This window comes from Diadema setosum, chromosome 8 (assembly GCF_964275005.1).
Source record: "Diadema setosum chromosome 8, eeDiaSeto1, whole genome shotgun sequence".
Taxonomy (NCBI): Eukaryota; Metazoa; Echinodermata; class Echinoidea; order Diadematoida; family Diadematidae; genus Diadema; species Diadema setosum.
The window spans coordinates 1,067,323-1,093,098 of NC_092692.1; the positions used below are offsets into that span (position 1 = coordinate 1,067,323).

The 25,776-nt window shown below is 36.7% G+C and overlaps 2 protein-coding genes across 5 annotated transcripts in view; one reads left to right on the forward strand and one right to left on the reverse strand.

Annotated features, from left to right (window-relative positions):
* LOC140231867 (arf-GAP with dual PH domain-containing protein 1-like) overlaps window positions 1–6,014 on the forward strand; it is a 61,358-nt gene extending 55,344 nt beyond the window's left edge. For both annotated transcript variants that reach the window (XM_072312017.1, XM_072312018.1), the window contains exons 6-8: window positions 2,518–2,601; window positions 3,228–3,362; window positions 5,760–6,014. In XM_072312017.1, the coding sequence (XP_072168118.1) occupies window positions 2,518–2,601; window positions 3,228–3,362; window positions 5,760–6,014 (474 nt within the window). The remainder of the gene's footprint in view (window positions 1–2,517; window positions 2,602–3,227; window positions 3,363–5,759) is intronic.
* Window positions 6,015–15,165: 9,151 nt separating this feature from the next.
* On the reverse strand, window positions 15,166–24,907 carry LOC140231501 (N-acetyltransferase 9-like protein). Of its 3 annotated transcripts, none has more exons than XM_072311636.1 (9): window positions 24,841–24,907; window positions 23,155–23,244; window positions 22,601–22,710; window positions 20,759–20,815; window positions 20,165–20,245; window positions 19,124–19,183; window positions 17,643–17,737; window positions 16,962–17,102; window positions 15,166–16,131 (listed from the first exon to the last, which is right to left on the reverse strand). In XM_072311636.1, the coding sequence occupies exons 2-8, from the start codon at window positions 23,229–23,231 to the stop codon at window positions 16,980–16,982; spliced, it is 603 nt and encodes a 200-aa protein (XP_072167737.1). In that variant the 5' UTR covers window positions 23,232–23,244; window positions 24,841–24,907; the 3' UTR covers window positions 15,166–16,131; window positions 16,962–16,979. The 3 variants fall into 3 exon arrangements, with proteins under 3 accessions (XP_072167737.1, XP_072167736.1, XP_072167738.1); XM_072311635.1 differs by having other exon boundaries at window positions 15,166–16,134; XM_072311637.1 differs by lacking the exons at window positions 23,155–23,244; window positions 24,841–24,907 and adding an exon at window positions 22,820–22,843 and having other exon boundaries at window positions 15,166–16,134.
* Between the last annotated feature and the right edge of the window lie 869 nt (window positions 24,908–25,776).

Below are 25,776 nucleotides of genomic sequence, written 5' to 3' on the forward strand. Positions count from 1 at the left end.
TGCGGAAGGAACGGGTTAATATGCAGTTCCAAGAGCATCCAAGTGCTAAACTTGGAAGAATCACACCCGTGACATGCTTCACAAGGATTTACATTTCTCTGTGACCACTTAACCAAATTGAATGGGGGTTTTCTGCAGAAATTAGGTAAGATGTTATATTTTCAGACCCTGAAATAGCATTCAGACAGTTTTATCATATTGGAAGTTATCAATGTAAAAACCCAAATGTAATTTTTTTGGGGACATACTGTATATACACCTCAGAATAAATTCACGTGGAGTAGGAAGAAAGAATGACCCAGCGGCAAGGCTTGTGGTAATGAGTAGGAAGGATATTGTGGATGTGTAAACTTCCTGGGTTGATGTGTATCCTGCTTCATTGTGTGTGCCCTACATAGGTTGTGTATCTGCCGATGATAAAATGTACGCCATTATAGAATCTTTTTGAGCAAAAAAGGCCATTCATTTGTTTGTAATGCAAATTTTGTACACCATCTTTGTCCAGTGATAGAATTAATAGCAGGGTGGTCCACAAGGTGTTTGAGCATGATGTAGCTGCAACATGCTCGAATTCTTGTGCAACATCCTCAAAAGCCAGCATCATGCTATGCAACATTCTCAAGAATTGGCAACATGTTCAAAATGAAATTAAATCAAATGTGAAAAACATGTGCAAAACTTGAGAAACATCAAACTACTTAGAAAATTTGTGCAGAAAACACAAGACAGAACATTGAACGTATGCAACACAAAGGAAATACTCGTAAGTGCTTGTGATGTGCGCTCTGTGCACGTATATATATGGAAGAGTTCTCCAATATTCTCACATTCAGAGCTTGCAACATGCTCAGATTTAGAAGTGTGGACTACCCTGAATAGATTTAATAGATTTAAACTGTGGTGACAAATCTCAGAGCTCCAAAGTCTGCCTGACTGTAAGTACTAAGGAGGCTCCTTACAGACTTATAAATATCTCCTCATGCCATGAAAAGAGAAAATATGCAACCCCTAGATTTCAAAATTAGAGTACTCTTGCCTACGATGATGAATGAAGCATCCTGATTATATTGATCCGTGAAACCTCCATGATTTCAATGTGTGAATGTTGGCAGCCTGGTATGTCGTAGGGTGCATTCAAGCGCATGTACCGAACCATACCCATGCTGGAGGAGCGCCTGAATGCTCCTAAAGTGTACTGTACCGTATTGTGCCAAGCCAAAAGTGGACCACTTCCCGATGTGCGCCAAAAGGGCACCAAAAGCGTACCAAAAAGTTCGCGTGTGAGAATGCATGTAACATGCGCATACATCACAATGCAAAGAGTTCATTCTCTTTGTTTGGGACATTTGTGAGTAGTTTATGCACGCCAGTTGAATGACCCTCTTGCTACAAAATGTGTGACCCACTCTAAAAATAAATCATGAGGTACACTTTCTCAATAGAGTGCTGGAACGCCCCAAATCTGGCACATTACCGTATGCTACGCTTTAATTCAGTTCGCTTTGGTTTGCTTTAGAGCGCTTGAATGCGCCCGTAGCTACCTTATCCTAATAGTGAGATTGTGAATATATATGTTGGACTGGGTCAAGCAGAAATGCAACGTGTATGATGTAGAGAAAGGTGCACAAATTATTAGAGTCAGTGAGATAGGGATTCTCCTACCCTTTAAACTTTTTGTAAGTTGAAGATCTTTGATTTTATCTGTTCATAGCACAACATTTTATGATTGTTTTGTCTCACTCTCAGAAGGAACTAGAAATGTGCATTGCAAAGTGTGGAGTAGATGCCATAGGTTCTGAAGCACCATTATCATCTTTACAAAATATTAACTGCATGGCATGGAGTAGCCTGGCGTTGTGGTGTGTGCCTGTAATCCAGCTACTTTGGAGGCAAGAGCGGGGATATGGCTCAGTCGGTAGCGCGTTTACCTTCACATCCAAGAGTTCTGGGTTCGAGTCTCATGTCTCACTGAGCAATGTTGTGTGTAAGCATTCCGTCCCCCCTCTAGTAAGAGGCAGAAACACTCTGTCCCTCGGATGGGACATTAAATGGAGGTCCCGTGTGTGTGTTAGCCACGACACACGCACATAAAAGAACCCACTTCATTCATTCATTCATTGCAAAGAGCGGGGTGCTAACCGGGTGAAATGATTCCCATACCCACCCACACAAGAAAACGGGCAAATGCTGCCCACCCCTCGTGGTTCGCCCCACGTGACTAGCAATAGTCAGCGAAATGGTATCAACCAGGCACACACTGTGCCATACGCTTGAATGAATGACATGGAGTTGATTTGAGAATGTTTTGGCACTAACTTTTAGACACCAGTCCCTCCATCTTCAAGAAGGCTAACAAAACAAAGTTTTTTGTATAAACTTTCCTTTAAAGCCATTTTACTTTTTACTTTAATTTGCTTGGCTACATGACATCATCATAAACAAAGAAGATTGACAGGTCCCTGGGAAGTTTGCATTGACTTTTTATTCTGATTTCTTCCCCCCTCATCTTATCTTCAGGATATTGTGGACTGGTATATGGCTATCAGGCATGCCAAGTTCAACAGACTGAAAGTTGCTTATCCTGGCGTAAGTGATGATGAGGTAAGAGTGAAGAAGCTACCTGGCTAAAAGGAAGTTGTTCCCACTGCCGCAGCCCCCTCTTTCTTTGAGCTTTTTATATTTAAGACTGAAAGATATGAATGCTTATTTTACCACACATTCATTTGGTTACATAGGTTGTATTTACACAGAATAGATTGTATTTAAAAATCATTTTTCTATTCTTATATAGCTGCCCCAAAGGATGTTTCGAGGGATTATTACATACAAATTTCTAGAAATTACCACGTACTGTGAAAGTGGAAATTTTCTTAGCGTGGAAATTTCATGCAATTTGCGTGACATGAAACTAGTGTGAAAACAATAGCACACAATTTTTCATTGCTCGTTATGAGTGGTACTACTATGCACTTTATATATTGAGTCCATGGAATGAAAAGCAAGCAAAATTCTCACTTGGCTGAGGGCAAAAAATTGTTCGTGTAAAAAATTCAGCTTTTACAGTGGTTTAAAAAAAAAAAAGATTGGATTATCCAAACAAATCTGAATAGCATATTACAGGGTAAAAAGCTCCCTGCTAGACAACAGAAGGTATGAGAATGAAATTCATGATGAAATACAATATAGGTGTGATAATGTCGCTGACACCAATCATGGTTTGATTTCAGCTTGCCGATCAGCTGACAAGAGACTACGTGAAGGAGGGTTGGCTGAGTAAGACAGGTCCAAAGGGTAATGAGGCTTACAAACGCCGCTGGTTCTCACTGGATGGAAGGTTATTGAGCTACTACCAAGAACCGCTGGTTAGTCTCAACCCCACTCTGACAATAAGGAGTGAATATGTATCTTATTGAGAAACATATACATTATGTTTATAATGATTTACATGTGCTTTTTTTTTTCTTTTTTTTCTTTTTTTTTTCTTTTTGTAATAGACAAGACATGATACTTCAGCAGTGTGATTACCATTATTTTTACATGTTAACTGTATTCATCAAGACAGGGTCTTTTTTGTAAATGTATTTTGGGATACTGTCTCTTGAATGATAATGCAGTTTAAGGGATTCTTTGTCGTAATCTTTGTTCTACTGGATTAGATCTATGTTCCTTAAAGGTATAATGAGTGAACTTCTATTTTTACCCATCATACATACACACTTCCATATTCCCCCAATTCTCCCCATAAATGGTCTTTGGTTTGTGCTCGAGTTTTAATGAAAGAAGAGAGAGAGAAAAAAAAAATTCAAGATTCAAGATTCAATCATTTATTGTCTGATTTAAAAAAATACAGAAAATCTTCCTCCACTGGCAAGATAACAGAGCATAACATGACAAGAATAACAAACAGATCACATATAAATGCACATGCACATATAGATACATGAAATCAACTAACAATTTGACACATCACCAAACAGTACATTGTAACTAATTAGACTGAAATACTAGTGAAATGAAAAGGTATGTTTGAGACTATAACAATAAGATATTAAAATATACTATTGATGCATTGAATCTTTCCATATTAAATCCAAATCTATCAAAACAAATGGGCTACTGGAATCAACAAAACAGAATATTGAACGAGAACAAACAGCATCCAGCCAGGTCTTGATGATACAGCTCCCATTTTGTCAACAATTAAAACCGCACAAATCCACAACTTAGTCAACAAATAGTGAAAAACAGGACACGAAACAGGAACAGAAAAAAGCCAGTGGTGGTCGCCACTTTAAAACAAATAATTTGCCCTAAATGGTCTTTGGTCTCAGTTTCATTACTTGTAAGAGAGCAAATAATTGTATGATTTGGTATCAAAGAGCCGAATAGTTTAGTTCCAAGACTCTAGCAGAAGTTTACAAAGGACTGGTCATGTGTATGAAATGAAAAAAAAAAAAAAAATAAATAAATAAATAAATAAATAAATAAATAGACAAATCATGATAAAAAATAATTTCAAAACAAATATCCTCAGCAAATATTTTCCTGAAATGTATAAGAGACTTATTATCTGGCCGAATTACCTAAGAGAGATGAATGATATTGCATAAGCAATGAAATATTTTTATCTATAGCCTGCAGATGCTTAACATGAAGACAGCTAATTAAGGAAGATACTGTAAAACAAGGAATGTTCACATGCATTTTAATTTTGCAAATTTTGCGAGCACCAATATTTGCAAAATTAAAATGTACACGAAAGTTTTTGTCTATACTATATGCATTGAACGCCGGTGGCAAATCGCAAAACTTCATGCCACGAAAAAGGCCGTTGGCTCCCTATCACGAATATATCATGTTTTACAGTATACCTATACTGATATAACATCTCTTTCTCCAAAATATTTTCTGTGAGTCTCAAATAGTTGGAGCTCATTTCAGCTTCATGTTGGCAGCTGATATCATAGGTGTTGTGTCACAATACCCAATTACGATCACAATGAAATATTCAAAGAAGATACCACGTAATGGACAACTTCCACATGACAATGCAAAAATGAGTTAATTTAATTTGAAACATACTTCTCTCCTACCAAATAACAGTTTGAGCCAAAATGTTGTGCATACTACTCTTTGATAGATCAATTACTGTCTACGCCACAATTTTTAGGAGTCTAAATGTTTTGCAAATCAGGACTTCCCTACGATTCCGCAAGTGGTAAATTTTGCAATTGTGTAGTACAAAGCGTGGACAAAGGAATGTATGTCTTCACTTTGCATTTACGCTGTACATCGGGATCAGAATTAATACTTTTGCATGTTACTAAATTCCCGAATAGCACCCAGCTTGCAAAATTAAGGAAACTGAAAAACCCCATAAAATATATAGCATATACAGTAAACATGTCTATGTGAACAGCGCAGTTTGTATAAACTTGTATTCAGCTATTGTTGCAAAACCAACGTGTCATACAGTAAGTACATAATGTATGAACACACAGTACATAATGTGTGAACACAATGGTCAGAACTTGGAGGGAAGGGATTCCTGACATGCTCTCCAAAACTCCTCACTTCTATTTGACCACTGATGCAAATCAGACAGTATTTTCTATAAGATGTGGGTAATAATTTATAATATCATATCCTCAAATTGTATTTGGATTAATTCATTATTTTTAGAATTATCATTGCGGAGGGTCCCGTTGTAATTTTTTGGGGGACATATGGTAGTAACCCCTCCCTCTCTCTCACTTCAGGATGCATTCCCCAAGGGGCAGGTTGTTCTGGGAACCAAAGCTGATGGCTTCACAGTTCGAGAGGGGGTTCCCCCAGGCCGGCTGGATCAGCTCTACAGCTTCACACTGGTCACACCCACCCGCCAATACTACCTGAGCGCTGAACTGCAGGATGAACGTAGACAGTGGATGGAAGTCTTCATGAAGACAATAGAAACACCGCTGTCCAGGCAAGACATGACGCTGATGAGTTTAGTCAACAAGGAGAGTAGATAGATCCACAAGCTGTGTAAATTTGCTATGCTTTAATAGTCTTCCGGTTTCTCTCTCTCTCTCTCTCTCTCTCTCTCTCTCTGTCTGTCTTTGCAAGGGAATCATTGGAAATGTATTTGGAGAATGTCTTTTCATCTGAATTGATTCCACAGTCTTTGGCTTTGACATGCGTGATCCAAATAAATCTTTGGTGTATACATACAATGTAGATAACTTCATATCGTGCAGTTATCCTTTAACGTGAACGCAAATTATTCTCTTTATGAAGAGCGACATTGAGACTGGATTAATGTACACTATCCTGACTTGATACATCTGTGAATTACCATGCATGATACTACGTAGCAATACTGTATTTGTGTTTAATTTCTGTTTTTATATTCTGCTTAATTGAAACTAAAAAAAAAAACCCACATATAATTGTAAATATATTCATAAATAATCTTCACCCAGACAATACCATGATGTAATGCATGTTAAAAGTGCCTTGTAGTATTTTACCAAACAGTGTAGTGCCTATAAAGAAAGAAATGCACAGAAAATGCGATAGGTAGGTACCTAGGGGTTTGAAAAAGAAAAAGATATCATCGCTTTTTTTGTGTACAGACTGAACCTGCCAATCAAAGATATACAGGCTACAATCAGCTACAGCACAACTCACACAATTTGGCACATTCACCAGTGTTAACTGCATTTTTGGCTTTGATGTGGCATGTGTTTCATGCTTGAAATTGGGTAGGAAGTGTTATCTAGCTCAACATGTGGTTCAGCTTCAAAAACGTGACATCAGGAAATCACTCTTATTTTAATAGTGAAAGTTTTCAAATAGAATTTATTGCCTCTGGGTTTTTAGCTATTATAGAAAACAGTAATTACAATAATAGGACAATAGTCAAAATGCACGATTTGTCTCATTTCACTTGTTAAAATGAATCACATATTTAGATCATTGCAAGCTGGTTTCTGCCATCAGTACAGAAAAATAAGAGACACATTTTATCATGGTTCTACAGAAAGTAGTTTTGAAAGTTTTCTATCGTGGAGAATTATTACATTGTATTCCATGAATTTACGTGCCCATTTTATAACACAAATAATACACAGGCCTATTACATGGATCAGTGAGAATTGTATGCTCTTGTTTAACTTTGGAACAGTCTAAAACCCACTCGCTGCGCTTGTGGGTTTAAACAGTTCCAAATTTAAACACGCATCCAGTTCTCACCGATCCAGTCAGTCCTGTGCATCATTTGTATACTGTCCTCACTGATGATTTAATACGTTCTTTGAGAGCTTCAAGTGCTGAAAACAGTATAAAGCAAGATTTGTGCTGACACCACTGAAAGCAAGACCAAATCAACTTCTGCATTGAACAGAAGTGACCCTTTTCTTATTTTATTAAAGATTTTGTTAAATATAGTAATCAAGATGCATAATCAAAACATGATTTTGGTTACAACAATAATTTTGGTATAAGATCTTTTTTGAAATGGTAAATGAGATGAGATGCTGTAAGTATAATCTTGTTTCTGTAGGTTAAAAGGAACATTTCAGTGTGATTTTGTGTAGATAGCAAGCTAAATGAATGGCACATTCATTCCAATTTTTTAAGTAATGAGTGTATAACAATAAATGTTGTACTATGCAATTTTTATATAAAAAACAAGGTATTGAACATTGGAAGACTGTGATTCATGTTCCTTATTGCATTATTTTTTCTTCTTCTTAAGGTGCTGACAGATGAAATCACACAGTAAAAGCCACTTGCACCAGAGTAATGCAAAATAGAAAAGGCAGAATCACTAACAATTGAACTTTACACTTATGTAATGAATGGTATCCCACAAACTTCAATCACCAGTACATAGAATAAAAATGCCTCATGGGTAAAGGATGTTTTATGTACATTAAAATCATGTAGCATGCACTTGTATAGAACTCTGTTGATTAGCATCAGGATCTTACCAAAAAAAAAATAGCAAGTAATTTATATAGTTTGGTTCAGTGAGAATTAACAGACTGGGTTTTTTTTGTTTTGTTTTTGTTTTTTTTGTTTTTTTTTTTTGGGGGGGGGGAGGGGGGATACAGAGGTTACCTGTACAGTGTATTTCAGATCCTTTTGTTCCGCCACATTTGAAGCCTGTAATATAACACCTGTCTAGTAATACATTACAGGGGACAGAATATCTTCGGCCAAAACCTGTACAGTCCTAATATACAAAATTTGCTTTGCCCATTTCATTTTATTATGATACTACTCGATTCCTTGTATATTTGATTAATATACCAGTATGCAGTAGTAAGTCTGACAGGGCAATTGCTGTATATGAGTTAAGTGTGTCAGCATGAGACACACACTGGGCATGTTGTCATGTCTGAAATCATGGTGGTAGTAGTATGTTTGTACCTCCATGCTGAAATCCAGTGATACTGTGATGAGCTTGGCAAGTGGTATAAAAGTTTTGATCATCATTAACCCTTTGAGGATGGACTCATTTTGCAACAACACATATTTCCCATTGGCACCGAGTATACTCGGGACTCGTCGTCAATGGGATAATGAGTGCAATAGATCCTACAAAGTTATACACATTCTTTTTCAAAGTGGGAGTGAAAACTGTGCTGTGAGTTCCACTATAGAAATTTGAGATAGTAGTCATGGGTATGACAACTGGGATCCATTCACAGAGTAAATTTACGGTGTATGTGTGTTTGTGAGTCAATTTGCTTCCAATGTATGTAAACATGTAATACAAACATTGGTCCGTACTTAATTTCCAAATGTTTAGGTCACAAAATGCAAGTCTTCCATACAAGCTCTTTCATACACAGTAAATCAAGTATTAAGATGTTTTATCAGTTTTGACAATTTATTTTGCTGTAAAGGCAGTGAAAAATGGATGTATATATATATATTCTTTTTGCAGCAGAATATAGAAGCTTTAAATGAAATGACTTTAATTTTGTACACTTGAAACATTTTGTATGAATCATCAGAAAAGCTGAGCACACATTCCTGAATTGTGTTTGATTGTATGCATTGCTGAGGTGTAAGTTTCTTCATATCTAAATGAATTTTGCTGAAACATGAAGTTTGCCTTTGTATTGCTCTGTGCATGCTGTTTACTTTTTTTTTTTTGTCTGCTGAATTACTGTCCTCTTCAAGGATTATGTGCAAATGTGTAATTATGTGACCAGAAATGTAATCTAATTATTACCCTTTACAACTCCTGAATGCACTGTTCTTAAGGTAGCTCTCAGACTATTATATAGTAGAAGTAGTAGATAGAACATGTAGTACAGATTACAGTGACAGATTGTAAGTATACAGAACTTGACATCCCTGATGCAATTCCTAGGCTTCCACTTCCATTAACTCCATTTTGTTTCTGGCGATGGTTGCATCGTAAACGAGACAAATTGCTCCTAAATTACTGTTAAGAATTCTGACTGAAAGCCAATTTTGATGATATTTTTTCTTCTTTCTCCCTCAAACTTCAAATGTGAGAAATAAGGTAAAAATATATTGCAGACCAAGTAATGCTTTCCAGAATACTGCCCTAGGAATGCAAACTTTGGAATTGGTTTTTAAAGATCAGTGATACATTTTGCACTATACTGTGTATATAAAAAAGAGATCAAGGAAAAAAGGTGTGTCATATGTTTATTATTTGTCCACAGATATTGTTCTATTCCTACTTGCCGTCTGAGTGTTGGTCTCCAGAATGCTTCCAGTAGCAGGTTGAGGACCGACACTGATATTTCAACATTTTGTCTGAAACACACACACACACACACAAAATCAAACAAAATTAAACTTTCATTTCCATGCTCATTTGAAGAGGACAAGGATAAAATGATAAGAAAGTTCTGATAAGAAATTGCTTTTACCTCGTGCATTTTGACAATCCAGTAGCAGCATGAAACACTATGAAGCATTCATAATATTTATGTATGGAGTGTGCGCTAAAGTTTTATTCATTGTGAGTTTACTAGTCAACTTGATTTCAGAATAACAAGAGCTCAAATCAGTGGTTATTCTTAAAAATGTTTCTGCCGTTTCCTGGATATAATATTAATGCTTATACTACACTGCACCTTCCTTGGAGGGTGAATAAAAAAAATAAATAATTACCAGGAAATTGGTAACAAGCTGGAAGAAAAGTGGAATCTTGTCCAACATCACACTAACCATCCCAACATAGCATCATGGAAAAGTGTTGGTGTTGAACTGCCAAAATTGTGTTTAATTTTGCACTTCTCTGAAATATCAACCTTGTATATATGTTCTCATGCATATAAAAGGATTGAATCATTGTATGTCACAGTGTAGGAAAGATTCAACTAGATATATAGCCACACTTTAGGCATGTTCTATTGCTTCAAGATCCATGATAGCATTACTATTTATTAGTATTTAATCAAGATAGAGTTGTGTGGTGTTGAAACCTGCTGTCAAATACTTCTAAATACTGGGCTTATACATGTACAATATTTCCCAGCCAAGTTAAATAGTTTATTTACGGCATTGTTCAGCATGTAAATATCACTAATTAGATGGTAATGTCAAAAATACTTGGTAGATGCCACACAAAGGGAAAAATTGCGACTGAATCATGTACCGGTGTACCCTCGTCACAGTATACATTGTACAGAGACTCCAACCCTAAGCACCTTCTGATCTGGAGATTCTCCCGCCTGAAAACCCCTAGCAAACGGGAGACTCCAACTTGATGTGCGCGAAGCGCATATCACAAGTGCAAAGTTCCTTGTGCCCTGGAAGCTCTAATAATTAGGGTTCTTGATGCTCTTTCGTGCTATCTAAGGCTTATTTTTCAACATACAAAGACAAAAAGTAAGAAATCATTTCAAACGGGAGACACAGAGCCAGGGCGGGAGAAATTAAATCTCAAGCGGGAGAACGGGAGATTTTGCAAAAGTGGGCTTTCGGCGGGAGATCTCCCATCGAAAGCGGGAGAGTTGGAGTCTCTGATTGTAAGCTGAAGAGTAACTGACATATCCAAATGTATCACAAATGCCTGCTTCCGTAGTCAGCACTTGTTAACTGCTTTCATTTTTTTTTTTACATGTATGTCCTGTTTTGTACCAAGAGTATGTTTTGTATATATTTGTATGTAAGTGTTAGGTCTAAATAATGAAATGCCAAAATTTAGGCTTGTATAATGTTAGCAATGTTTGTCTTAAGTTGTTGACATTCACCCATATTGCACAGCTGCATTTTAACACGAATACAGGACACAATTATGAAAAGAATGAGATTAAAGAAAAAAAAAATGTTGTTTTAACATGCATTTTCCACATGCCCCAACCTATAGTATGCTTATGACAAGACTTGAAAAGGTTAGTGCAAGGTGCATTGAACAATAGAGGGCTCCCTTGCACACTCAGATAAGACTTCCCAGGACACATGCTTTGCAAAATCCTGCAAAGTGACGTTTGTTTAGACCCTCAGAAGTCATCTAGTGTTCACCAAGACATCAATGTTTCACAGAGATGGAATGATACTGTAAGAGTTGATATTTTCGTGCAAGTAATTTTTCACGGACAAGATGAATTTTGCATGATTGTAATTCTGTGGAATCAAAACATTCATTACTGGAACATATGGCAAGCAAAAATATTTGTGTGATTTTATTTTTGTGCTGGTTTCTGGTCTCACAAAATGGGCGAAAACTTCCACACCACAAAAGAAAAATTGCGCTTTTACAGTAATTAAAAAAGTGAAATGAAAGGCTTATTTCAAGCAGATTATGGTAGCTGGGAATGGGTTCATGTTTAACCCTATCAAAAGCCCCATTTCAAATCATTCATTGTTATTACATAGAGTTGCCTTGCCTTTGGAAGTGGTAGAGTCAAAGTGTTAAGAGACCAATCCAGAAGATGCCTTTGTTTGTGTCTGTGGAGAATGCCAAAGTTTGCAACCTAATTGCCTTCCAGAGATCATAACTTTGTATTAGTCACAGTCATGGATGAAATCCTTACTGAGATACATGAATGTTAATGGCTCATAAGTTTGTGTCAAGATAAGACTCGTTTTCTGTACCATTACCTGAACACCAATGACTTTGTGATTTCTGACAATCTCTCATGTAGTTGTGTTCATTGACTTTATACCCAATGAAAACGGGATTCAAAGAAGCATTCTAGAATGTTCGAGAACATTTATGTATGTTTCATTTATTCTGCAATATACATATACATGTATCATGCACCTGTACATGACAACTCTCTTATTGTATCTTAGATGCTGTTGTATGTAAGCATGCTATATGGAATTGCTGGTATCGTGATAGCAAAGTGACATCAGCCTTTTGTGAGCTCAAAGATCAGACTCTTAGTTCTCATTTGTTCTGTCTCAAGAGGTCCTTTCTGAGAGAGGATTGTTGCAAGTTGGTTGGTCATGGTTTGGAACTCTTAGGAAGGAATTGTGAAAGAATTGTGAGTGGCAGAGTATACAGGATTGAGGGTTAAGATGTTCCAAAGAGTGACTTTAGTTCCAAAAATTATTACCAAATATCCTTAACCAAATATCCTTAACCCATCGAGGATGGTTTTGTTTCCCATAGACACTTGCCCAAGCATACTCCAGACTCATCCTCAACCGGTCAAAGCCTCCTACATTCCCCTAAAATATGGTGTTCACCATCATTTATCAGTTTGTTCATAGTCTTGATTTTATGCATCTATATACATAGTGTGTGCATAATGTGACTTTGCTTTTACATCAAGTTTAGTCTGTAAACCTAGATTAAAAAACAAAAACAAAACACTCATACTTCATAGACTTACTAAGTCCAAGCACACAAATGCATGCACACACACACATACTCAAAGACATGATATTACACTTGTACTGTAAAACTAGAAACATTTGTGGCATGAACCTTTTGCATATTGGAGCCAACAGCCTTTTTTACGGCATGAAACTTTCGTGAATTACCACTGGCATTCAGTGCATTGTGGACACAAAACCTTCACATGCATTTCACTTTCACAAATCTTGGCTCCCCATGAAATTCCTGCAAGTTTCATGCACACTAAAATTTCTGGTTTTAGAGTAATTTCTGTACAATGTATTGCAATGTCAGTAATAACACTGTAACTGCGAGATTATAATTTTTTTAAAGGATAAATTACATCATGTATACTTCTCTTTAATATGCATGAGTACGTGTAAGCAACACATAATGATTCAGAATAACAAAAACAATGACCATCGTGAAATGTATGACATGCCACAAATCAAGATGAACTCAAAAGGAGTCATTTCCTGGGGTATTTCTCCGTCATTACAATCTACACTGAACTCTTGTAAAGTGCTAGCGTGTCCTTTGTACAGTGTACTTTTAAAGGGCTGCTACAGTATTGGTGGATTTGAGGATTGTGATTTTACCCCATTGAGGACAGGCTGATTCTGCTAAAACACGCATTTCCCATCGACACCTGCCCGAGTATACTCGGGACTCTTCCTCAACGGGTTAACTTTTTTGTGAGATACCAAGAAACCACTTAATACAAAGCATACAATTCTAAGAGGAATTGAAACTTAATTAGATGAAAATAAGTTTTGGAATGTCTGAGACATCCAAAAAACAAAGTAAAACAAGTGGGTCTCACCTTTTATTAGGATTGCTCTGTTTTGGATATCTTGGCCATTTCAAAACCAATTTTGATCAAATAAACATTGAATCCCTCTTGGAATTACATGCTCTTCCATTTTTATAAGAGGTTTCTCATTATCTCACCAAAAAAATGTTTGAAACCTGAAGTTCAGTCTTAACCAAAACTATATGATCCCTTTAAAGACCCAGTTGCATGGGATTCATGGATGGCCCAATTCATTCACAAGCCACATGGGTACATTAAAACAACCATGAATAGTACCAGTCAGCAAATATATGCATCGAAGCACACACAAATTTTGATGGTCAACTCCAGTCAAGATCTGTGGCTGTGTGTGTACTTACACAGAGAGCAGTCATAAAGCTGTACATAATTCATTATGGAGATCCTCGAATATATCTAAGCTAGGCCAGCCTTCCCATTCCATGGTATCTCCACGCTACCAGCAGGATGTTTCATAAAGCTGTTTCTTAAAGTTACAAACGACTTACGAATGACTGGAACACGTTCTGATGTGCTACACTTATTAGAATTTCAATAATTCAGCACAAAAACTGATCATCAGTCGCTCTTAAAGTTGTTCTTTAATAGCCTAAGAACTACTTGGTGAAGCACCCCCCTGGTCTTAAATGTTTGAGGACATTAATTACACTCCCCAAATCACACAATGCCTTAAATTGGTGTCTTTCTTTCTCTAATAAAATTCTGCATGTCAACAAACAAAGTACAATTCATGTAGATTATTAGTTTGCAAGCGGTTGCACACTCTGATATTGACCTCCCAATTTGAAATACAGTATATAGTAAAACTTGACAAGAAAGATGATGCCCCTGCTTGAAATTCTAGTGCCTTGTGAAATAGGAAAGTCATTAAAAACAGGTCTCATCATTTGCCTTAGAATTGATTTCAATAATCTGTGCAAGCAATGTCCAAAGATTGGACACGAGGAACTTTAACTATTACCTGGTCATCAATGACTGACCACAACAATGGAATGGGACATTGTATTTTCATATTTTCACCATATCTCATACACACTGCTAGCCATGCACACACAGTAAAACAAAATCCAGGAAACAATTTTCTTCAACTTTGTTAGCAGTCATTACACACTGTTCCAGTGTGCTTATATACAGGTGTGAACACGATCAGTTCATTAGCATAGCAACCATAACACACTCACTATTCCAAGTGGCAATGTGCTTACATGTGCATAGATGTGAACACAATCAGTTCATTAGCATTTCTAGCACCCTGACAACAGGAACATGGCTGTCATACTGGTCATGTATACTTGGCTATGAGTTTCATAATGCTCTGAAAACACAGCATTTTGTTCCATTCCTCCCTTTTTGGCAAAACCTGAGACTGCTTCTACGCAAGACAAGGGATACTGTTAAAACCGTATTTTCAAGTGGTTAAATTTTCACATATTTCCCAGGTCAAATGATGCTTCCACCATAATATTTCAAATATGCAAAAACTTAACATACATGTATATGTATTGCACATTATCTCAAAGGAAAATATAGCTGCCTTAATGCCTCTTGAAAAGAGACAACACCAATATTTCATTCTATTCTTATGATTTGAGACCAAGTACTGAACCAATCACAAAACTGTTATAAAACAAGTCCCAATCCACAATATAAGTAAGGCCCAGACAGTGTTGTTTACAGTGCTCTATCGATCAAGTCATGTCTATGACTACTGTAAAAGTGGAAATTTTCTTGGTGTTAAAATTTTTGTGCATTTCACACAGTTAGAAACTAGAGTGAAAATAAAAGCACACAAATATTTTTGCTTGTCACAATGTTCCTGTAGTCAACATCTTGATACCACGAAATTTAAAACATGCGAAATTCTTCTTACCCGGCCAAGGGTGAAAAATTAGTCACGCGAAAATACCCACTTTTACAGTACCTTCCTCCTGCATACTGACAATACTGATAAGAGGTAGAAGAATACAATCGGGTGCACGTCATGAGACTGACACCCACGAGTCATACAGCCCACGAGTTCGACACTAAGCTGTAAACAAAGCCCACGAGACCGACACATTAAGCCCTGTGTTGTATCTGTTGAACTCAACTGTTTTCACCTAGTGTCAAACTCATGGGCTTTATTTGCCTAGTGTGGAACTCGGGCTGTGTGACTCACGAGCTGTATGACTCATAGACCCATTTTCAATGTCAAACTCATGGGCTGTATGACTCATGGGTGTCCGTCTAGTGGGATGACCCCATATAATCCTTCCAGTCTTCCAGCCAGGCAGCTATCTTGAAATCAAGATGACCTCTCTCGGTCCTGTGTGAAATGCTTTCTCGTCAACGCTTTCCTACACATCTGATCCAGTCTTGCTAGCAATCGGCTGGCTACATCCTCATCAAGAGACCAAGGATTGAGCACCCACACAAAGGAGTGGATGAGGACCTGGTTTCCTTTGATTTATCGTTTTCTCAAGTTTCACCACCACTGCTGCAGGGCACCGGGTCAAAAGAGATGAAAACAAAAGGAAAGCAACAAAATTTGACTGCCTCCTTTTTGTTTCATTACGCAGTCATCATTTTTTTTTTCCCCTTCCACAGGGTTCCTTTATTAAATAATATCATACACACAAATATATACAAAAAGAGATATGTATGTACATGCAGATTTAACACATGATATTCTTGGCCATTCTAAATACAATAAGAACAGCAAACAGTTACAAAAATCAATTATAAATTGCAAACGCAGTCATCATGACGTTATGGATGCTATTATATTTGAAATAACTACCGGGTATTATCATTAACCGTTGTATTCATTTATTATAGCATCCAAAGTTCTTGCATAATGGGCATTTCTCCAACTCTGGAAAGGAACCACAAGCAACATTTCTGAAATGTAACACTCAAACCACAACTCTAAAAACATAAGTTTGTCTGTAATTACTAGCACAGCAGCTCATACAGTAACAGGGAGCTAAAGTCACTAAACTGCATTTTTGACTCTCTGTTACTTTTTGTTTGAAAAGCTGATACACCCATAGAAGGTCAGTTTATGACATCACTAGAGCTCAAAAAAATTCTTGAGATGTTTTGCGCCATTTCCTAGCAATCACATGCAGCAAAGTATGACATTGCAACTGAGTGGGGGCCAACCTTCAACTCTCCTTAAAAAAAAATAATAAAAAAACAAGAGATGAAATAAAACTACCAATAAACAATGTATAAAAATTTTGAATGTGTCTATTGTTTGCATGGGTATCTCAGAACCAAATTTGTATAGATATATATGAAACTAATCAATGCTTGACCCACCTATCTTTTGGATCTGCGCTACCTCTTTGGGCTGTACTCTGTGATCTTCTGGTGGCTTGTCTGCTCCTCCAACCACCGCTGGACATCAGGATTGACCTCTAGTTCAAGGGTCACTTCCTGGAAGACTTTACTCACTGATGTCTGAAAATCAAAATGTAAAAATCTAATAACAATCACCAAAACAAGTATGCTGTACAATGACGAAACCAATCAGAGTAAAGCCTACTTATTTATACAGATATTAACTGTATCATGTGTTGTGAATTGACAAGATACATTTGAATCACATTCCACACAAGATACTGCATTGTAGTTTCTTTATGTTGAGAGATGAGAAGATGAAATGAGTTGGCATTCTGGGCACCTATACAGTAATAGAACACAACAGTGTCTTTTTCTTTAGTACTACAGTCAGGTGTAGTTGCTTCCCATGAAATTTCATATACTGTAAAACAGGAAATATTGGCGGCATGAAATTTTTGCGAAGTGGAGCCAGTAGCCTTATTTACAGAATTAAATTTTGGCGAATGACCGCTGACATTCAATGCATGTAGTGCAGACAAGAACTTCTGTGTGCATTTTAAATTTTGCGAATCTTGGCTCTCGCAAATTCTTGAAATTAAAATGCATGCACAAATTTCTAGTTTTACAGTATCCCGACAACATAAAATGGAGACGCACCTCTTGAAAGCCAAGCTTTTTGAAGAGCTGGAGACTAACTGTGTTCTTCTCTCCAATCTTTGCCACATATCTCTTCACATTCAAGAATCGAACACCTGCCGGCATATAACAGGAAATAATATTATAACAACAAATTGCACTAGGATTTAAAATGTGCAATAATTATCAGCACTGATACATTATACACATGCTGCTAAAACACAGATAATAAATGCATGACATCATAAATGTGTTTGCACTAATTTGTTAAATCCAAATGTGAAGAAACCTTTTAAACATTTACTAATATTCAATTATTTCAAGAACTCTACACAACATGAAATTTGCATGTATCTGTCTGTACACATGGACTTAAACATGACATTATCTCAAACCTCTACTCCTTTTACACCACCATGCAAACTTTCAAACAAGCACATAAAATTTGTGAGTTGAAAGGAATGTACAGTATTGGCGGAGATGAAAATTGGGCATTAATTTTTTTTGCAAGCTACAAAGAAAACACTTATGAAATAGTACAGAGCATACCATTTTAAGAGGAATTCAAAGTTTATTTGATGAAAATCGGATTTGGAATAGCTGAAACATTCAAAAGCAAAGTAAAACAAAACGATCGCAATAAAATGTGGGTCCCACGCTTTATTAGGATCACTCTGTTTTGGATATCTCAGCCATTTCAAAATCAATTTTCATCAAATAAATGTTGAAATCCTCTTGGAATTACATGCTCTTTCATATTTCATAAGAGGTTTCTCACTATCTCACAAAAAAATCAAGCAAAATTATTTGATCTCTTTAATGTAAAGCTATGTAAGCCCATTGTCTTAATCTTTTATTAAATACCAGTTAACACACAGAGAATTTCAGACCATTTCTTGCACTGTTCTCTTTGTGTGATTTTCAGCCAAGGTTTGGTTCTAACTCTCTGTGTCCATTTTTCCTGCATTACTGCAATTGCTTGTCCCCTCCTCTTCCCTTTCACTGCTAATGCATTCCTCTACCATAGAAAATTTATCAATCTGTCCACTATCCATTCACACAATTCTTTAGAGGTCATGTTTATCATTGGGAGCAGCGATTTAAAAAAATGTTCAAGATATCACATTTGATACATGTGTGTAGGTCAGTTAATATCATAAAACATCCTACCATATAAAGAATGTTGCAATAAAACCTAAAATAAAAGGAGACATCACTATTTTGCTCAATAAACCGTAACTGTAGAGCGTTTAGTTTGGAAACATTTTTATCATAACCATTGTTCATGTTTCGAATATTTAACAATACATGTACTTAACATTGATTATACTAATTCAAATTTTTACATAGGTGGTTTCTATCCCTAACTCAATTTTAGAACCATTTTGAAGCACCAATGCTGGGTTTTTATTTCATCTGCAAATGGTAAATTATGCCTTTAATCTATGAATCACTCATGTTTCAAGTTGTCAATAGATCATTGAGGCATCATATCTACTGACCATAGTACATCATGATTAGAATAGCCTCCTTTCCAATTCCTTTTCCTCTGCAGGCCTGTTCTGGGGAGAGGAAAAAAAAATAGGTAAGTAAAGACACAATCATATCATGTTCTGATTCATGTACAGTGTACATCTTTTAATCATGCAAGCAAGTTTAAAAACTGACTATTAAAGAGGGCAAGGGGTCAAGCTTCCACAAGCCAATTTGGGGCCTGATTAGTTGACTGAATAACAGACCTACGCAAATACATTCATCCAACCAATAGCATTGTTTCCTCTTCCACGAACATACCAAGAGTGTTTATAGCAAGTGTGAAGATGTCATCTTCCAGTAACAATTTCATTTTAAAATGTCGAGGACTGAAACTACTAGATATCAATTGTTATGAGTCTTCACAGGATTACTTAGGGAAACAAGAGCAAGAGAGCAGTACAAATAATGAGCTCACATCCACTGATACAAGACTAAACGAATGGATTGATTTGGGATCATAATCAATCACATGCATACTATACACAGATTATATTTGATAATCAGAAAGCTTGCCCGACAGGACAACTACAACTATGCATACAAACATCCATGTAGTGAAAAACGCATTTACGGGGACATGTTGTAGACAAGTTTGGTACAAGGTTCTATGGGAGGAATCTATTAAATTGATGGTAGCAGTATAGTGACATTTTGTAATGTGGGTAAGCATTGCAGTCAGTGGAAGTATTTTAAAGGAGATCAATGATCTACTCAATATATTTTGCAAGGTTTTCATTTCGCAAATTTTGTGAGTATGATGCTAATCGTGAAATTAACAGCAAGCTAAAATATTAACTATGAAGCCTACATAAATGCAATGTGCACACATACATCTCTCCTTTCATGTACTCTACTCTACAATTGCTAATCTAACCACCTTCAAAATTGCAGAAAGGTCCTGATACATGAAAAATTAGACTCGCTGAACATATGGGATATACAGTTATTGTAGTCGGTGAAGTGTATACATCACTGTGGCAAGTGAAGGTTGCAGAACTAACACTCACCTGCAACCATGATTTCAATCTCGGCTGATGACGGATCTTCAGATACATTGAAGAACAAATTCACATCACCACACATAGCATCTATAAACCAAAAATAATGGCAATATTCAGCAATACTGACTATATGTGATATTCACTGATTTGAATCTTGTAACAAAAGCTTTCCACATTGGCAATACAGAGGAGATACAAACATGTACCTATAAAATTCATTTCAAATCTTTTTTGAAATTTCTGAAATAACAGCTGTGAACTCTACCTTAACTTTTTGTCCATCACAGTTATCCAGAGCTCTAGGTGATAACGGCTAATAAACTAGATTAAGAAAGGACTAGCTAGCACATTATATTACATTGCATTTAGACTCACTGCCCTATTCAGTTTGTCAATAACACAGTTTTGAGAACAATCCTTTAACACCAGGCAAGTTATTGTGTGCATGTTGGTTTTCAAATTACTATACCAGCCCTTTTAAGCTGTGAGTGCTACTAGCAGTGCATATAAATGTTCACATACTGGTAGTCTGACACAAGGCTATCTTATATCTAAGTCACTCATCCAGTAAGCAGCTTGAAGAATTTCGATACAACTCACCTATTTCATTTTCTCCTGCTTCCCACTTGCTTCTGTCCAGTAATATGAATGTGCATTCTGATAAGAGTTGAAACAATAAAGAATAAAGTCATTATTTTATTGTTTGCAAACAAATCTTGAAGTACTCATTTAACAAAAATATCAGTGAGTAAAAAAGAAATATATAATTATTATCAATGACTCATGAAAAACTGTCACATGGTGATTCACCCAAAAATAAAAGGGCCTCACACAAAGATCTTTATTCTTCCTCTCCTCGTTTGTTTGTTTGTTTGTTTGGGTTTTTGTGGGTTTTTTTTTTTTGCATTTTCCCCCCTTCGTACTGCAAAGCTGAATTGATAAAATGGTGTATTGACTCAATATCAAATTGTACTTGTTTATTTAAGATCATATAATATATATATATGCATTATGTTATTTTACCATTTTTTTTTCTAAGTATACTACATCTATACTTTGTGAAATCATTTGAACTTCAGCCTTAGTCTGCAATTAATGACTATTGGATGAAATAAAGGTAGGCCTACCCTTAATCAATCAATCAATCAATCAATCAATCAATCAATCAATCAATCAATCAATCAATCAAATTATCAATATCTTCTGGTAAGATCACAAAATATAACAAGTAGTCATAAATCAAAGCAGCAACATAACCTTGATGTGGAAGCATGATGGGGGGGGGGGGGGGGGGAAGGTGTTCTAAGACATATCAAAGGTGTGTCAAAGAATTTGTTGTGTTCCCTCTTCTATTATTCTGTATTTCACAGCACAGGTGATAAGAGGACTGGAAGACTTCATTAAAATCAAATCCAGTACAGATCAACAGAACATAGGAGACCAAAGAACCAACAGGCAAGATTTGATATCAAAACTTGACTGAATCATTTGACTACCTGATTTAGATAATGATGCCCAGTAAGTCAAAGACTTGTAGAGGACCATTCAACAGGTCTAATTCTGAGAATGGACAATTCAATACGATGTACCCAGTGCAAACCACAGGGTGGTCAGTTTATGTAGCCTGGAATAGATTGATTAAATTTCAGTTTCCCACAGTCATTGAGCTTAGACTCAACTGATGATGCCTCAACAGTCTCAGCAGTAAGACTGTTACAGGAGTTCATCCACTAATCTCTGAAAGAGTGTAACCTTAGTAATACTAGCGTGACTTTACTAAACAAAGCTGCATATTTTCACTTCCCGAATCTTTTCCTTTTGTTTTCTCTGTATTTTGTCTCAACTCATTGTGGCATTTATCCCTGAAGACAGCCTGAAATACTTAATGCACACAATTTGCACCATCATTACTATCCTGCACCAGCAGGAAACTCCTAAATGCAGGTAGAGAGCTGTGTTGGGATATTCAGACCTTTCTAAAAAATGTTTAAAATTTCACTCAACGTAATATATTGTACAATATTATTTATCTCAGCTATGCTGTTATCCTAAGTGACTGAGGACCACTCTTTGGGTGTTCTCCTTACTTACACCTGGCATTACGGGGTGGGGAAAGAAACACCACTGCTAAAAATGTGTAATAGTGGGTGATAAATAGAATTTTTCCAGAGCCAAACTCAGCCAAGAGTCTAAAATTTTGAGCAGTGCACCATCAATGCAGTGTACTACATTGCACTCCTGTTATAACAAACACGATTATAAGGAAACTCCGGTTACAATGAAGTAAAAATTCAGCCGCAAGATTATTGGCTCTCTGTGATTTATTGTTTATTTCTTCAGTTATAATGAAATTTCCATATTTATAACGAAAGAAAACTGCCAGTCCTGAGGACTTCATTATAACAGGAGTCCACTGTACTCCTTGCAGACTGCTAGGCTTACTGTTTTCATCAAGATGCCAGCTCTCCTGCATCTGGTACTCCTGTTCCATGGAGAGAGGTTCGGAGGCAGTCAACTCCTGAAGCTCACTCGACTGCATCCATTCATGATACCTGGCAAACGATACAAAAAATCAATCGCAATCCACCTGATCTCTTCTTCTCTTTTCATCTTCACATTTTAATTTGTCTCACTACCATATATTCCATCTGTTCTCCTTACCCGTCTCCTTATTTTCCTTTTCCATTTCTCATCTATTCTTCTTCCTCCTCTGTTTTTTTCTCCCTCTCTTCTTTGCTATTTCATCCTTGCAAAGAAAAAAAGCAATGCCATTGTCAATCAAAATGTTGAATATGTGATATAGTATTAAAGTGCAAAAACATACATGTATATGTTTAGGATTAACTCACACTGTTCATTAATTTACAAGGCATGCTGAATTGACTCTACATGATAATTAGAATAAAATTTGGAAAACATATTGTAGTCATCACTCTCAAAGGCAGTCATAAGTCTGTGACAGACAGGATGGGTGATGTAGAAGTTGATAAACTAACCTTGGGACATGATATTCCTTGTATGGAACCAGGACCACATTGCTCCCGATGATACAGGTCGCTTCATTGATGCGCATCTTGACAATGAATCTATAAAAGCGATAGGATATTACAAGCACAAAACACTGAATGCAGGGTAGTCCATGAGGGGTTTTAGCATGTTGCTGCAACATGCTAAAATTCTTGTTCAACATCCTCAAAAGCCAGCAACATGCTATGCAACATCCTCAAGAATTTGCAACCAGCTCAAAACAAAATGTAGTCAAACATGTGCAAACATAAGAAAATCAAACTACTTGGTACTTATATATTTGTGTGCAAAACACGAGAGAGAACATTGAATGTAAGCAGCACAATAAGCCACGAAATATTGCGTACTACGTGCTCACGATACTTATAATTTCTGCAATACTCTCAGATTCTGAGCTTGCAACATGCTCAAATTTAAAGTTGTGGACCACCCTGGAATGTCTGTCTGTGAGGTTACAACAGTGCACAGACAGAAAAGAGTCTGATGTACAATCATTTACAGTTAACACAAGCCATAATTCAACCACAGCACCATCCAAAATTTGACTGCCTGCCACTTGTAAGAAACCTATAAACTTACCAGGTACTATTCTTATCCTAGATCCTAATGCTTTTGCACACGGTCAATCTAACCTTGGCACGGGAGGTCGAACCTTGGTGTGGGTGCCGATACAGGTTGAATACAACATATTGACATGTAGGAGTTCTAATTTGTATCAGACCTATATGACTATAGCACTGATTTACAACTGAATTACCGGTATCCACCAAAAAAATTGCTAGAGCTGGCATGGACCACAGACCAAAAGACTCTCTGATCATTGTTAACTGAACATTTCGATAGTATTTGAACGACTGCTTCTCTACATATTCTAAATTGGCACTGCGCATACCATCCCATTGTTTCATAACAGTCGTTAATTGTAATACTGCCCCTGGGCCCTGTTTTATGTAACTATAAAACAGCCCAGTCGCTGGTAGTGTAACACTAAAACCTGTTACAGCGACGCGACTAGACTGTGTATAAATTTACTATGTTTTATGAGCTAGACTAGAGGTCTAAACAAGAGCTTTTAATAATTGATTATAGATCTATAGTTGATTCCTATTTTAAGTTTATATGGCAGCCTGTGAAGCAAGACAATTTATAATCGATTATACTTTTTGATAAAATGGGGCCCTGGGGGACATTTCATGAAGGAACTTGTCGGATAAAATGTCTGAAAAGTCGATTATATCCGACAAGTTTTGAGAAATTCTTTAAGTCTGATTGGCTGATTTCTCTGAACTTGTCGGATATTATTAATTGACTTGTCGGACATTTTATCCGACAAGTTCCTTCATGAAATGCCCCCCTGGTGTCATTCATCCGTGTTTGACTATCACAACACTGCAACACTAGCCAAACGCATCAGCTTAATACTATAACACTAACACTTAACAGGCAGGATGGTATTTATTATTATGGTCAGCTATCACATAACTCATCATTATATAGTCCCACCTATTTAAAATTGTGTTGTTCATTCGTGAGTCGGTACTTCAGGTCAGGCTTTGCCAGCTTTTATTCACAGTTTACCGTCCACTATAATAAATATCAGGGTCAGCTTACTCCTATTTCGTGCAAAGAATAGCAGAATAAGAAAATACACTTACCTCGTACCATTTAACTTTCGGGGGACACTTTGCGACTTTGAGGTGATCCCACGTCTGTTACGCCTAATTACGGTATTAAAGTGTAACTCGGGTCTTAAAGTGTAACTCGATGCCTTAGGCTCCTGAAAATGTGTCAGAGCGACGCGGATGCGGTCGCGTGCATCGCGTCGCGCACACATTTCATAGTCCAATGTGTTGGCATCCGTACCGGTTCCGCGGCGGTAAATAATCTCACCGAAAAAAAATAAGATAAAAAAGAAGTAAAGGGGAAAATCGATATGTCAATAATGATTACAAAAACACACACGCACACACACACACACACACACACACACACACACACACACACACACACACACACACACACACACACACACACAGGAAGATACAGTTAGAAAGAAAGGAAAAGAATAAGGAAAGAAACAGAGAGAAAAATTATGCAGGGTGTGGGCCTACCTGAAAACGTTTATCATCAGGCGCATTCAATCGTTTCAATTCAATTTAGTTAATTCGTTTTCAACAGAATATAAATGAATTCATTATTATGAATGAGTACATAGTCATCATAAACGAATACAAGCTACATAAAGGCATGAACTTATTTTGTCACGCAATGCAATAACAAAACTTATGTTGTCCTATTGCAGATTAATTACATGCATTAAACGAAGAACGTATAGGGGTTTACTAGAAAGCAATAGTTTGATGTGTACCCCTCAAAGTATAACTACTCTAAAGAAAATAGATTTATAGAAAACTGGAGCGAGGAAGAGAAAGAAAGCAAATTCAAAATTACTGTTTTGCAAAAAGAACTGAGGAATTACCTATACTCGGGATAACTAGAAGCCCTTAACTCTACCCCTTCCAATGTTTTAGTTATCGTAGATAGCTTTTAATTATATCAAATGGTCAACATAAAATACTGTTGGTGATTGG